Source organism: Cryptomeria japonica, chromosome 10, assembly GCF_030272615.1.
Source record: "Cryptomeria japonica chromosome 10, Sugi_1.0, whole genome shotgun sequence".
NCBI classification, from domain to species: Eukaryota; Viridiplantae; Streptophyta; class Pinopsida; order Cupressales; family Cupressaceae; genus Cryptomeria; species Cryptomeria japonica.
Genome location: NC_081414.1, coordinates 889,228,476 through 889,242,336, shown reverse-complemented (window position 1 = coordinate 889,242,336; position 13,861 = coordinate 889,228,476). Strand labels below are relative to the sequence as shown.

Here is a 13,861-nt window from a genome sequence, read left to right as displayed (position 1 = left end):
GTTGATTCTAATGTCATGCCTATCAAGAGTTGTGTCGAAACCCTAGGTTACTCACAACCTACAACACAAGTCAATTCTTCTATTCCTTTGAATACTCCTATGACTAGTATTCCTACTTTCACATCCAACATCATGGCTACTTTAACTCGAAATGTCATTCCTACAACCATAGGTCATGGGGGCAATCCCTCTTCTTCATTTAATCCTACATCGATACCTATGTCTTCCATGAGTGTCCCTATTATTCCTCAACCAATCAATGTGACACAAGGGGGCAATTCCTTCAGCAACTTTATTCCTCCTTTAAGTGTCCCTTTTCCTACCAATCATCACCAATGCCTACTTATCATAATGTCCCACCACCTTATTCTCAGTCCATGCCTTTTTTTCACAACATCACAACACCTTCTCAATCACCTATGTCTAACATCAATATTTCCACCGAAATGACAATCAACAATCTTGCTCAAACCGTGTCTTCCCTACAACAAAAAACTGCTTCCATGAGTCAATCTAAGTTTAGTGTGCCCACCTTTGATGTTCTAATTAATATGAAAAACCTTTAACATAGGAGCATAAGATAGTTCAGCATAGAGCATCCAGACCAGCATAGAAATAACTTACAAAAGACTGGCAAAAAGGCCAGTAAACCGAACGGACAGCAAAAGAAAGGAACAACAAAGTGAAAAAACTAGAGAAAAGACCTAAAAAACAAACAGCAACTATAAAGACTTAAGAAGATCAGCCGCCTTATTGACCAGCTAGTCATAGTTTGCCGAAGCAACTTTGAGTTCTTCCATTTCCTTGTTTGGCTTCTTCTCCTTCTTTTTGCGTCTGGTCCTCGTTTTAGGTCCTTGCACCTCTCCCATACCTTCAATGTTGGGTTCCAGCTCCAAGGAATCCTTCTCGTTCTCTAGTTTGCTGATGAGAATTTTGGTATTGTCAGTCGAGGCCTTCAGAATGTTATAGCTTTGTTCAGCAATGCTTTTGAGGCATTTTTCAATTTTGTTGAATTTGTTGTCAGTTTCCGCCATTTTCTGGTCTGTAGCATTTTCATTGGTTTTTATCTCTGCCAGGACCTTCTCAATTTGCTCAACCCTAGGGTTGAAAGAATCTCTAATCTCTGCGGCTCTGGCAACAATTTTACTCAAATCCTCAACATATTCCACCATAGATTTACCTTCACCAATATTGATTGTCTCTAGAATTTGGACCTTGTGGCTCAACTTCTTATTATCCTCCACAGCTTTCTTGTGACTATTAATTAACCAATCGAGGGTGTCCACAAACCCTTTTAAACCCTCAGTAGGAGGATTTGAAGGGGGGCCTTTCTCACCAGGATTGTCCTGTTCATTATTGGGGACATCGCCACTAGTGATCTGATCGATATTTCAACCAACCCTCTGATCAAAACCTTCCCCTGTGATCTCCTCCACTTTTTGGTCGACATCAGGATCCTTTCTCTGCACTTTATCCTCCAATTCCATTTCATAATTGTCCTACCTTTTCTATTTGTTCCTTATCTGAATGGAAGTTTTAGTTTTCTTTTTCCAAGGGGACTGGGTTTCATCCTTCTCAGAGTCCTCAGAGACCTCCGAGGAGGAGGAGGAGTGAATCTGGAAAACCTTTTCTTTAGTTTTTTTCTTACCCTTAGAAGAGGATGGCTTAGTACTCACCTGTTTTCTTTTCTTACCAAGTTTAGCTTCAGAGTCTTCCAGACTCTCCTCTTACTCACTTATCAAATCACTTTCAGACTCATCACCCATAGAAAAACCAGAGTCTGACCCTTCCTCCTCAGACTTAGAGATAGAAGGCTGGGGACGGGCAATTTGGTTAGCTTTTAAATGGTCGTATATTAAAACCATAAGACTTTGGTGCATGGTTGTATCACCCTTAGGGCTCTCTCTATGGGCTTTAATGGTAGCATTCATTGAGCAAATCAGGAAATATGGTATATTAACTTTCTCATCATACCTAAAATGGTTGAGCAATACAAAATGATAGCCATACACTTTGGTGAATCTGCCATCCAAGGTAATGTATCACATAATAGAAAATAGAACCTCCCTCCACGGCTTAACAAATGCCCTAGGCGGGTAGTAGGTCTTGCTTGGCTTTACCAGGCACTTCTTCTCCTTTGTTGTTTTAGGGTATCGCTCAATGTCCTCCTTGCTAAGTTTTTTGTCTTTGTAGTAATTGCTTCCTTCCCTGCGAAGACCCGTGACCTGAGCAATGAGGTCTTCATCAATGGAGATAGTTTGATCTCCCATCTTCAGGGTGCCCTTCCTCCAATTTTTGCAGAAAAAATGAGTGATTGTGGCATCCCTCCCATGGAGTCTCTCCATAAACTTCGTAAACCCGCCCTTCTACAAGATGCTCCAAATTACCTCCTTTTGTTTCCACTCCTTACAGTTGTTGGGTTCATAGTGACATCTATTTCCTCCCATTGTTTCGCTATTCAAAATAGAAGGTTGAGAGTTGCAGAAAGCCACAGGAAAGAGATATCTTGAAGTGACCCCATATACCTAGAAAGCGTGGGAAAAGGTGGCATTTGTCTTGTCATTAATGGTACTGACACAATGATAATTAGTCATAGCCCTCCTATTAATCCATTTAATCATTATTTTGTCCATTTATGATCTTTGGGGTGCAGTTATATCGATCCATGAAAATGATTGATCTGACATCATTGACGAGACCCTCCTCACCCTTCCAGGTAACCATATTGTTGTGATTGACCGCCACATTGGCTGCCTAGTCAGCTAGACCATTAGCTTCATGATAAATGTGGGAAATAAAACATTTATCGAAGGTTTTGATGATATCTCTAGCAGCCTTTATAATGTTGTTGATAGTCCATGAAGGCTTAGAAGTTCCTTTTAGGCATTTGATGATGTTGTTAGAGTCCCCCTCAATCCATAGATAGGGACAGTTCCATCTTTTAGCTAGGAGAATGCCTTGGAGAGCAGCCATAGCTTTCACCATGTGGTTAGTTTGGCAATCTATAGGAACAACAATCATTTCCTTACAACTGCCATTTTCATCTCTGAGAATTGCACCACATCCTGCTAGGCCAGGATTGTCTTTGGCAGCTCCATCAAAGTTGATTTTGAGCCAACCATGAGGGGGAGAGTGCCATCTAGATTCAAGTCTCTTGCTTTGTTTAGAATCAGTACTAACAACACTCTTCAGATTCTAGGAGTTGAAAATGTGAGTTTCCATGGGGTTGGCAGAATTGCATGGTTCTCCAATGATCCTAATGTTCTCCACAATAGCCCTTTGAATTTTCTGGAAAACAACAGCCTGGGTGAGAGAAGTATCCTTGAAGATGCAGTTTTTTCTTTCTTTCCAGCTCCCCCATAGGATGTGAGGGAGTGAGAGCTGCCACAAAGATCTCAAAGTGGGGTTAGACCAATGATAACTCCAAGAATGGAACAAATCTTGGATAGAGTTAGGAAACACCCATTCCATACAAAAATTCTTAAGAAATCTTTCCCAAATTGAAGCAGTGAAGGAACAATGGATAGCCAAATGGTCCACAGACTCTTCATCCTCAAGACATAAAGCACACCTATTTGGGAAGATAAAACCTCTAACCTTTAGATTGTCTAAGGTCAAAATTTTGTTTTGAAGTATTGTCAAGTAGAAAATATTGATCTTTGGGATAAGACCATTTATCCAAGCTTTAGACTAGAAGGGGTTCTCTGAGGGGGCTAGGGAAAGAATTCCATACATTGAAGAAACAGTAATGTTTCCTTTGGGTTCATATTTCCAAATAAGAGTATCTTCCTCATTGTTCAACCAAGCAGAAGACAGGTGTTTCTTGAGATTGATAAGGTCAGGGTGAATACCTTCAATGTTCAGCCATTTATCACCTATCCAATACCCCTCAACCAAGGAGTCGAAGACTCTAATACAGGGGGCAGAAAAAGGGTCCCAATCAAGGATTTCCATCAAAGGCTTATCAAGCAACCAGGGATCCTCCCAAAATCTAACTTTCCTACCATTACCAACTCTCCATTTCACCCCTTTAGCAATGTTGTCTTTACACTTACAGGCATGATTCCAAATGTGGGACCCATTAATACTAAAATCAGAATTAATGAAAGAGAGAAGAGAAGAAGACAGAAGAGGATACTTACTTCTCCAAATTTTACACCACTCAATGTCAGAGTGGAACAGTCTCCAAACCTGTTTAGACAAAAGAGCTTCATTGAGGGTCCAGATTCTCCTCAGGCCCAGACCACCTTTACTTTTCGATCTGCAAACCTTGTCCCAAGCTACTAAAGCCATTCTTTTCTTTTCCTTCTACCTAAGACCAAAGAATTTTTTTTTTGAATTTTTTCAATAGCATCAACATACTTAACTGGAATTCTAAAGAGGCTGAGGGCATAAATAGGAATTCTTTGAAGGGATGCTTTAAGAAGTTGTAGCTTGCCAGCCTGACTTAAGAGATCAACTTTCCAAATAGCAAGCTTTCTTTGAAATTTATCCACCAAAGAACTCCAAAAGGAATCAGGTGGAGCAATGCCCAGGGGGAGACCTAGGTATGTAGCAGAGAGATCAACAATCCGACATTCTAGAATTATGTTGATTCTATGTTATCTTCTCTCAGGAGTGTTGATGAAAAACACTTCACTTTTAACCCAATTGATAAGCTGGCCAGAAGCAGATGCAAACTTACAAAGGGTGTCCTTCAGGATTCTGGCTTCCGAAATGCTTGAGTCCCCCATAATAATGGTGTCATCCACAAATTATTGGTGGGAGCAAGTATGATCTGCAGAGGAGGGTTGGAGACCTTTAAAAATACCTCTAGTCATCATGCTTTCCATGGACCTACCAAAACATTTAGCCATAATTATGAAGAGGATAGGGGAGATGGGGTCCCCTTTCCTCAGTCCTCTAGAGGCTTTAAAGAAGGAGGAGAGAGATCCGTTAACAAGAACAACAAAGGAGGCAGAGGAGATGAGTTGCTTGAAGAGTTACACACATTTGTTAGAGAAGCCAAAAGCCAAAAGGACCTTCATGAGGAAAGACCAATCAACCCAGTCATAGGCCTTAGATAGATCAAGCTTGAGAATAAAACCTTATTTCTTAGCCATAACAAGGGAATGGATGTTCTCATGGACAATTATGATGGAATCAAGAGTTTGCCTTCCCGATACAAAACCATTTTGCTGATGATTGATCAAAGAAGGAAGGACTTTCAAGAGTTTGGAGGTTAGGACCTTGGAAATTATCTTATAAAAAGAGTTGCATGAGCTGATTGGCCTAAACTTATCCATGGACTCAGCACCTTGAATTTTGGGGATTAAAGCAATGAAGGTGCCATTAATCTCTTTCAGAAGTTTTCTAGCCCCAAAAAATTCTTTAACCCCACTAGAGACATATTTCCCAACAATATCCCAGAACTCTTAGAAAAAGAACATAGGGAAGCCATCAGGTATAGGGGCTTTGTTACCTTCAAAAGAAAAGACAGCATTTCTAATCTTCAAATTCGAAGGGATAGAAGTTAGGAGGGCATTCTTCTGCTCATCAATAAGGCAAGGAATGTTCTGAAGGAAGGAATTTTGAACATCAACATCCAGGCTTTGATCACTACAAAGAAGATCAGTGAAGAAGCATTTGGCCTCATTTCTTATCTCCTCCTCCTTAACTAGCTCCCCATTGTCCACCATCAGTTTTTTTATCCTATTAGCCGCTTTATGTTTGATAGTCGACATATGGAAGAATTTGGTATTCTTATCTCCTTCCTTCAGCCAAATACATCTAGACCTCTTCTTCCAAAAAGCTTCTTCTTTAGAAATGATTTCATGTTATCTTTTGAGGATCTCATTTTCTTCAACAATATTCATAGTAGAGAATCCATCCTTCTGGATTTGGACCTGTATTTTATTGAGGTCTTTCTGAATTTTTCCTTTGGCCTCAAAAATATTCCCAAAGCTGGATTTATTCCAAGTCCTTATGTTATCTTTTATGCTTTTAAGTTTCTTCACAACCCTATACATGACAGTACCCTCAACTTGAATGTTCCACCATTCCTGAATTTTATGGGTGAGATCCAAATGAAGAGTCCACATTTTTTCAAATCTAAAAGGAAAGTGCCTTCTTCTATTTATGGCGTCAGCAATAAGAGTTATGGGATAGTGGTCAAACCCAACTCAAATGTGAGCAGATAGAGAATAGAAATAATATTTGTACCAATCATCAGAAATAAGAGCCTTGTCAAGGCGAACTTGAATAAGGTCATTTCCAGCCCTCCTGTTAGTCCAAGTGTAATTGCAACTCTGCATCTCCACATCATTAAGAGCCTGAGTGTTTATAAAATCCATGAGGGCCAGTCTACTATCCAACTGAGAAGGGCTTCCACCAAATTTTTCCTCCTCTCTCAAAGGGGTGTTGAAGTCTCCCATGACCAGCCAGCTAAGGTTCTTGAAGTTGTCCCTTATTTCCATAAGTTTTTTCCAAAAATTGCTTCTGTCTTTCAAGGTGTTAGGAGCATAAATGTTAGTGAGGACCCAAGAGGTTCCATCTTTTAAATGCTCAAATTTAATGCAATAAAAATTGCTTTCTTGAATAAGAGCTTGACCTCTAACACTATTGAGATTCCAAATTGTTGCAATGCCTCCAGAGGCACCTTCCGAGCTACCACCACTGATGCTCCCAGATTTAAAGAAATTCAAAGCTTCAACCTTATGTCTACTCATCTTAGTTTCTTGAATAAGAAAAATATCAGGTTTACTATCCCTAATCATATTCCTAATAATATCATGCTTGTGGGGATTATTAAGTCCTTTAATGTTCCAAGAAACAATCTTCATGATTACTTACCAATTCCTAACTCCTTCAGAGTCCTCTGAGTCCCATCTGCTATGTTCTTTTTGGCCTCCTTATCTTTGACTTTATGGTTTGAAGGTTGTCCTAGGGATGAGGATACATACCCTACATCAACTTGAGCAATTCTACTAGACTTCCTTAATTAGACGGCAGAGGGAATGGATCCTTTTTTGTTCCTGTGTTTTGGAATTTTCCAATTGACTTCTTTCTCAAAAACCGCTTTAGGATTACTAAGGTATAAATTTCCTCTCCATTACCCCAATTAGGTGATCTGGAATCATGTGAAGAGCTATTGACTTTTTTAGAGGCTTGATCTGAATCTGAAAGGTTCAGACCCAATATAGCACATTTTTGGGCCTCTTGCAAATCAGACCTGATTGTGAGAGGGAAGAGTCAGCCTTTTCTTCTTGTGAGCCAGTGATCTTCCCTTCCTCAGATTGTTCCACTTCCTTAATATCCTTATCCTTCTGATCCTCTTCATTGGGAGCTTCCATACTGGCTAAGGTGTCAGCAATTACCATCTCGATATTTTCTTTAGAAGATTCATTTTGATCTTTTATTTCCTCTATTCGGATCTGCCCTCCCAGGGGGTTGTCTACTTTCATTTGTTCCTTCCTCAAATCTTCCTAGGGGGAAGATGATTAGAGACAGAGGCTGAGGAGACCACATCCTTATTCTCCCCCAGGGGTTCAAAACAATTGGTATCAACTAGGTCAGTTTCCTTATTTTCTGAATTTTTGACTTGCCATACCTTTTTCTCCAGAGCCTTTTTACTTTCTACTATAGATTTGGCTTGCTTATTCTCCCCTTTGGGCTTGAGAGGACAATTTTTGGCCCAGTGACCTACTTTTTTGTAGTGGAAGCAAGCAAAGCGGATGGATTCATATTCAATCTGTTGTTTCCATGTTCCCAACTTTGACACTATATCTATCTGCTCGGGCATATCTACATCATGGGCGATCCCTACACAAAATCTGGCATGAGTGAGCCCCCTTCTTGAAGTTGTGACTGGATCTATTGATAGGAGCTCACCAAAAGAGCTTGCTATACCTGAGAAAATACTTTCTGCCCAATACTCAAGAGGCAGACCTGGTAACTTAACCCAAACTGGGACTTGCACCAGAAGAGAATCACTCATATTTAGATTTGGATGCCATTTATGGAGGACCAGAGCTGTCTTTCCAACCAACCAAGGACTACCATAGAGGATCCTTATTTTATCTTCTTCACAGGAAAAGGCAAAGGTGAGAAGGCCTTTGGGCAGAGCTGAAATTTTAACATTGCCTTTCAAAGCCCATTTATGTTTAACATAAGCCCTAACAACTTCAATGTTTGGGCATGGTTCCATGAATTTACCCACCAAAGAGTTTGGCATACTACTTATGTTATGATCCAAAATCAAGTCAGGAATAGAGATGGTGAACTTACCACCAGTCATGTCTGATATATTCTTGACAAGAGGCAGGGAGGATTTTCCAGATGGTCTAGTTCCAAAGAGGGTTGACCACTTTCTAGTTTCTTTTCCATTCTCCAAAATAGCTTCATGTGGGTTGGACCCCCCACTGGACCCCCCCACCTCATTTCTAGAACCCACATTCTTCTCTGGTAGAGTATCGTCAACTTGCAGAATATCCGGAGGCTTGTCCTTCTCCCCCATCTGGTCGACTCCATTGATCTGGTCGCTACCTCCATTGGAACAAGGGTTCTTGCCTTGCAGAGAATTCAAATTTTGAGTTCTTCCATTGCCACCTTCTCCTCCTCCACGTGAGCTCTCCATTGCCCACCTTTGATGTTGCGAGCCCACTATCTCTTGATATTGTTAAAGTCGTGCCACCTAAACATGCGGAGATCCCTCAATTAGAACTCTATAATGGAAAAGGTGATCCTCTTACGCATGTCAAAACATTTCAAACCTTGTGTACTGATTTTTCTTATGATCAACGATTGCTTGCAAAATTGTTTACAAGAACACTAAGAGATAAGGCCTTACAATGGTATTGCTCTATGCCTTCTTATTCTATCACTTCCTTTCAACAACTAGAAAATGCTTTCATCCAATAGTTTCAAAACAACATTGGTCCTAAAATCACATTGACTTATTTAATGCATTGTAAACAAGGTGTTAAAGAAAAAGTGATTGATTTCATTGGTAGATATAAGCATTTGTGTGCTCAAATTTCTTTTCATGTGCCTGATAATGATATTCAAAAAAAAATTATTTCTAATTTACAAAAAGATATCAGGTAAAAGATTATTTTGCTTGAGTTTACTTCCTTTCTGTAGTTGTGCGCAACACTCCACAATTATCAACTGGTTGTGAGTCAAATGGAGCAATCCACTCCTATGGCTCCGAGTGATAAGGGGGAGAGTGTTCAACAACTGTTTGCGAAGTTCAAACCAACAAAAAGCTTCATCAAGTTCAATGATCCAATCAACAACAACCATGTGAATGCTACAATAGGTGTGCCTCCTATTTCTAAATTTTTCCAAAGAGAAAGATAGTTTACTCCTTTGAATGAATCTTTGCATAGTATTATGTCTCAGTTATTGCATAGAAATGTTATCAAACTTCCTCCTATAAAACAAGTTGATCCTTCCAAACTTGCATCTCCTTATTTTGATAACAATTCCTTTTTCCAATTTCATCGTCAACCTGGTCATGATACTGAGAAATGTTTTGCATTGAAAAATAAGGTTCAAGACTTGATTGATAATAATACTATATCTATGGCAGGTGTGAATGATAAAGGGAATAATCAGTTGCTCCTCCTAATCAAAATTTTAAGATTTCCACTGATCCCTTTCCATCTCATACCTCTAATGTTATTGAGATTGTGCCTAATTCTCCCACTTCTGAAGCATTCATCTGTATGGATCCAAACTTGGTTAATATGGTAGAAACACAAGATTTTCCTAAGGATCCCTGTATTACATTTGACCCTAGTGAGACCATTAGAGCACCTGATGAACCTTTATACATAGTTGCGAAGGTTAAGGATATCCCTTGTCGTGGTGCCCTGATTGATCCTTCTTGCATGGTTAATGTCATAACTGAAGAGTATCTTTTCACTTTACAATTGCATAAACCACTATATGATGCTTCTAATGCAGTTGTGAAGTTATTTGATGGTTTCTCTTGTCCTACCATTGCCTCTATCACCCTTCTTGTTGAGGTTCATGCTAAATCCATGGATGTTGACTTTGTTATCATACCTTCTTCTGAGCAATTCCATGTGAAGTTGGGCTATCCTTGGCTATCTTCCATGAAGGCTATTGCTTCTCCAATCCACAAGTGTCTTAAATTTCCTCACAATGGAGAAATCATAACCGTGAACCATAGCTTATTTCATTCATCCGAAAGAAGCCCCAGTGTTCCTATTGATCTCTTTTGCCCTAAACAATTTCAATCTCCTCCATCAAGGAGCGATTCTCTTTTTCAATCTTATCAAAATTGGAAGAATGATATGATCTTATCCTTAAGTCAACCTATATCTCCAACACTTGACATTCCTATTATTCTTCAAGATGAGCTTGTTCCTCTCTCGGATAGAACTAATATCCCTCCTAAGGAAAATTGTCCACCTACTCCTATGGATGTGACTTTACCTTCTCTTAAGGAGAACAACAGTATTCCTCCTAAGGTTAGACCTATACCTTCTCCTCATGATGGATCTGGTCTCCTTCCTACGCCTAATATTGCTCCTTCATATGCTGCAGTTCCACCTCCTTCATCTTATCAAGAGAAGAGGCATGCTTCTCCTATTGTTCAACCAAAAAGACCTCAACCTAAACTTTCCACTATCAAGGAGAGAAACATTCCTACTTTTCCAAGTGTTCCTCCTTCTTCTCAGCCTTCTGCTAAGACTCGATGGAATCGTTGTGCGAGAGAACGTCGACAAAGACGTCGTGTTCAAGCTCGTGAAGCTATTCCTCAAAATACTCAGTCTCCTTAGACTCCAACAATTGACATGATTCCCTTTTCTCCTAAGCAAGATGTTCAACCAACATCTCCACATCATAAGTTGCATAAAACATGTGATGGTTTTACTCTTATTCTTGTTCTTGCTCCTCTTTCTCTAAACTTTGATGAAGAAATGGGTGAAAGTGTTGTTCATAATGGCAATACAACTCCTAATGCTTTTGATAGTGAGTATGAGTATGTTGATGTGGATAAACATTTATCGGATGAGTTTTCACAAACCCTAATCCTAGCTCCTAGAATCGAACAAAGTGACTTACAACATGAGCATAGTCCTTGTTTGGATCTTGTGATAGCTCCATCTGTTATGCTCAATGTCACTCCTCTAGCATGTTGCTCGCCTTCCCAAAATAGTGATCAACAAGATTAGGAGGTAGATGTCATGCTAGATTAGCAATATTAGCACTATAGATTCTTTCTCCCTCTTCTTTATTTCTCTTTTGTGACCATTCTTCGATGTGTCTCCCTGTTCTTCTATTGTTCCCTTAATGTCTACTTGGGGATGATGCAAAGCATTGCGATCTTCTCTTGGTCTCTTAAATGTTGACTCAAAAGACATTCTCTCTTCCCTTTCTTCTAAGGTAGTGTCCTTCTTTACGGAATGAAGATTATTATATGCATATACATACATGATATACATGAGTTATCATACAACATACTGACCCCGAGGAAAGAGACACTACCTCGTGTTTTGAGTTTATTATCCTTGGGTTTATAACTCAATTGGGGGCTAAATCCTTGCGATAATGTGCTCCTTTCTTCTCTCTCTTAGGTCTATCCTACCTTAAAGCAATTGATCCTGATAAGGCATGTGTGATCGCTTTAACATGAGGGCATACACTCCGCTCATACTTTCCTTCTTGTGATACTTAGAATTACTTAGCAAACCTTGTTTTGCTTTGTAATCTTTTGTATCCTTGCTTTCATGACTCATACTGACGGGAACTTTGCTACTTGCAGTCATGGTTCTCCCCTTCTCGATCTTCCCTTTTACTTTGTCAATCAAAGTCGTAAGATCCTAAGTCCACTGGGGGATTGGCACATCTTACCTCCTTGACGTGGTAAAAGTCTTTCAATCTTGTTTCCTTATACTTTACTGGCAGTATTGGCATACACGTATACTCCCGCTAAAGTGGGGGCTAAATGTACTGTCATAAAATTATGACCCTAGCAATTTACGACTACATTAGGGTCCTCACACATGCGAACTCGAATCCTCTAGCCTGATCGGAGACTAGAGAGTGCTCAGCTTGCGAAAATAACTTATTCCTTGGCCTCTGCATCACCTTGTCCACATTTTGTCCTAGAGAAAGGGGTAGGACAAGGGCGTGGCGCCACTGTCCCCCCTTGGATAGGGGTGTGGTGCCCCTGCCCCTGCCTTATTTCGAGGCAGGACCCTTCCTAGAGCATGCCTTGTGAGTTGTGCCTCGGGCGGGAAACCTCCTCAATGTCGGCCCGTAACGAAATTCAAATCCTTCAAACATGTATTTAAGGGGCATTGTCCTCTCATTTGCATAAGTGAAAATCCAATAAGTTGGATAGATCGAAGTTGGAGAGATTCAAGCTGCACAAATGATCAAGCATTCAAGCATTCTTTTCCAGCATTGAGCATTCTCAAGTCTCCCTTCAAGGCTGGGTATTGCATTCAAGTCAAGGATTCAACCATTGAAGAGGAGATTGATTCCAAAATTCAATTCTACACAAGCATTTCTATCAACATTGCTACTACAACCTCCCTTGAGGTGATTTACAATTCAGTCTTTCATTTACATCTACTTGCAAGTACTTTCTTTCATTACTTGGTTAATTCCAAAACTGGGGTTTGACCTAAAGGCAAACCCACAATCCCAATCCAATTTCATCTTTTTTCTGTGTGTAGGTTGCAGGTTCGCAGTTGTACTGTCGGATTCAGGTTTCATTTGCAGATGCGGAAAAACCCTTTTCATTTTGCGGATTTTTTGGAGGACCGTGTACATTCCCGCCACGGTCCGGACAAATTTTCTTCAAATTCGCAGGGCGACTTCGTCTTGACATTTTACTACCAAATCCAGGTGCACAGCTTCATCCCATATTCCGATCTCAAGTTATAATCGATTCTTTGTCACTTTTTCAATACACAATTTAATCAATTCCTTTCCATTTCAAACAAAGGAAGGGGATCAACTTATCATTCTTGATTCATTTCAAATTTAATCTATCATCTTTATGTGGAGATTGAATCTAGTGAATTATATCATCCCCTTATCTTCCTAATGTAATTGTGAAAAGTGCTTGAAGGATAATCAATAGTGAAACTCTCATCTCTCTTTGACGGAAAAGGTTGTTTTCCTCTTGATCCATCACTCACCATTTTCCCACCATTACAATACCATGTATTAGTACCTGGATTACTTACCCTATCTCCCCAACTCCACTGAACTACATGGAGGTTATCGAACTCAATAACCTCCCGAGCAACTCGAGCAAAGTAGGCAGTCACGTCAGGAACACCCTACACCTCCCCAAACTGTCTGAGTACCCATCCTAGGAGTTTCATGTCTATGATCCGCTAAGTATCAATGACACAACCACTAAGACATCTTTGTTGCCTATAGAAAGGTAAATGATGTACATTGTCAGCCCAACTTGGGCAATCTAAGTGTCGTCTCCAAGTAAAATGTTGTAAAACGTCTATCTAGTGCCTCCAGTACAAGGTGTTCCCTAAACCCCTGTGTCTGACACCTGGAGTGTACCTGCAGGCATAAGGCTCATCACCCTACATATTTGCATGTACAACTGGCCAAAAGATAGCAATATGCTCCCAAGCCCAAACTTGGAACAAAGTAATGCCACAACCAATCGATCTTTGTCTCAAATATACAATACCATGCATCTGGTAGTACAACATGGCAAGTAGACATGGAGCCCAGGCGAACACATGTCTATGAAAAATCATATCATGGATAACTAGACCCCATCCAATTGGAAACCCATGAGATCTCGTTGTTAGGCCTAATATGGAAAGCTAATGTACTGAGAGGGGAGGGGTGAATCGGTACTTCAAAT

At 40.1% G+C, this 13,861-nt stretch overlaps 1 protein-coding gene across 1 annotated transcript in view; it reads right to left on the bottom strand.

Annotated features, from left to right (window-relative positions):
• The window catches only part of LOC131072293 (uncharacterized), a 75,277-nt gene extending 67,092 nt beyond the window's left edge, over positions 1 to 8,185 (bottom strand). The window contains exons 1-2 of the mRNA XM_058008433.2: positions 7,589 to 8,185; positions 7,173 to 7,463 (exon numbers count right to left, since the gene is read on the bottom strand). Coding sequence (XP_057864416.2) covers positions 7,173 to 7,463; positions 7,589 to 8,185 — 888 coding nt within the window. The remainder of the gene's footprint in view (positions 1 to 7,172; positions 7,464 to 7,588) is intronic.
• Positions 8,186 to 13,861: the final 5,676 nt, after the last annotated feature.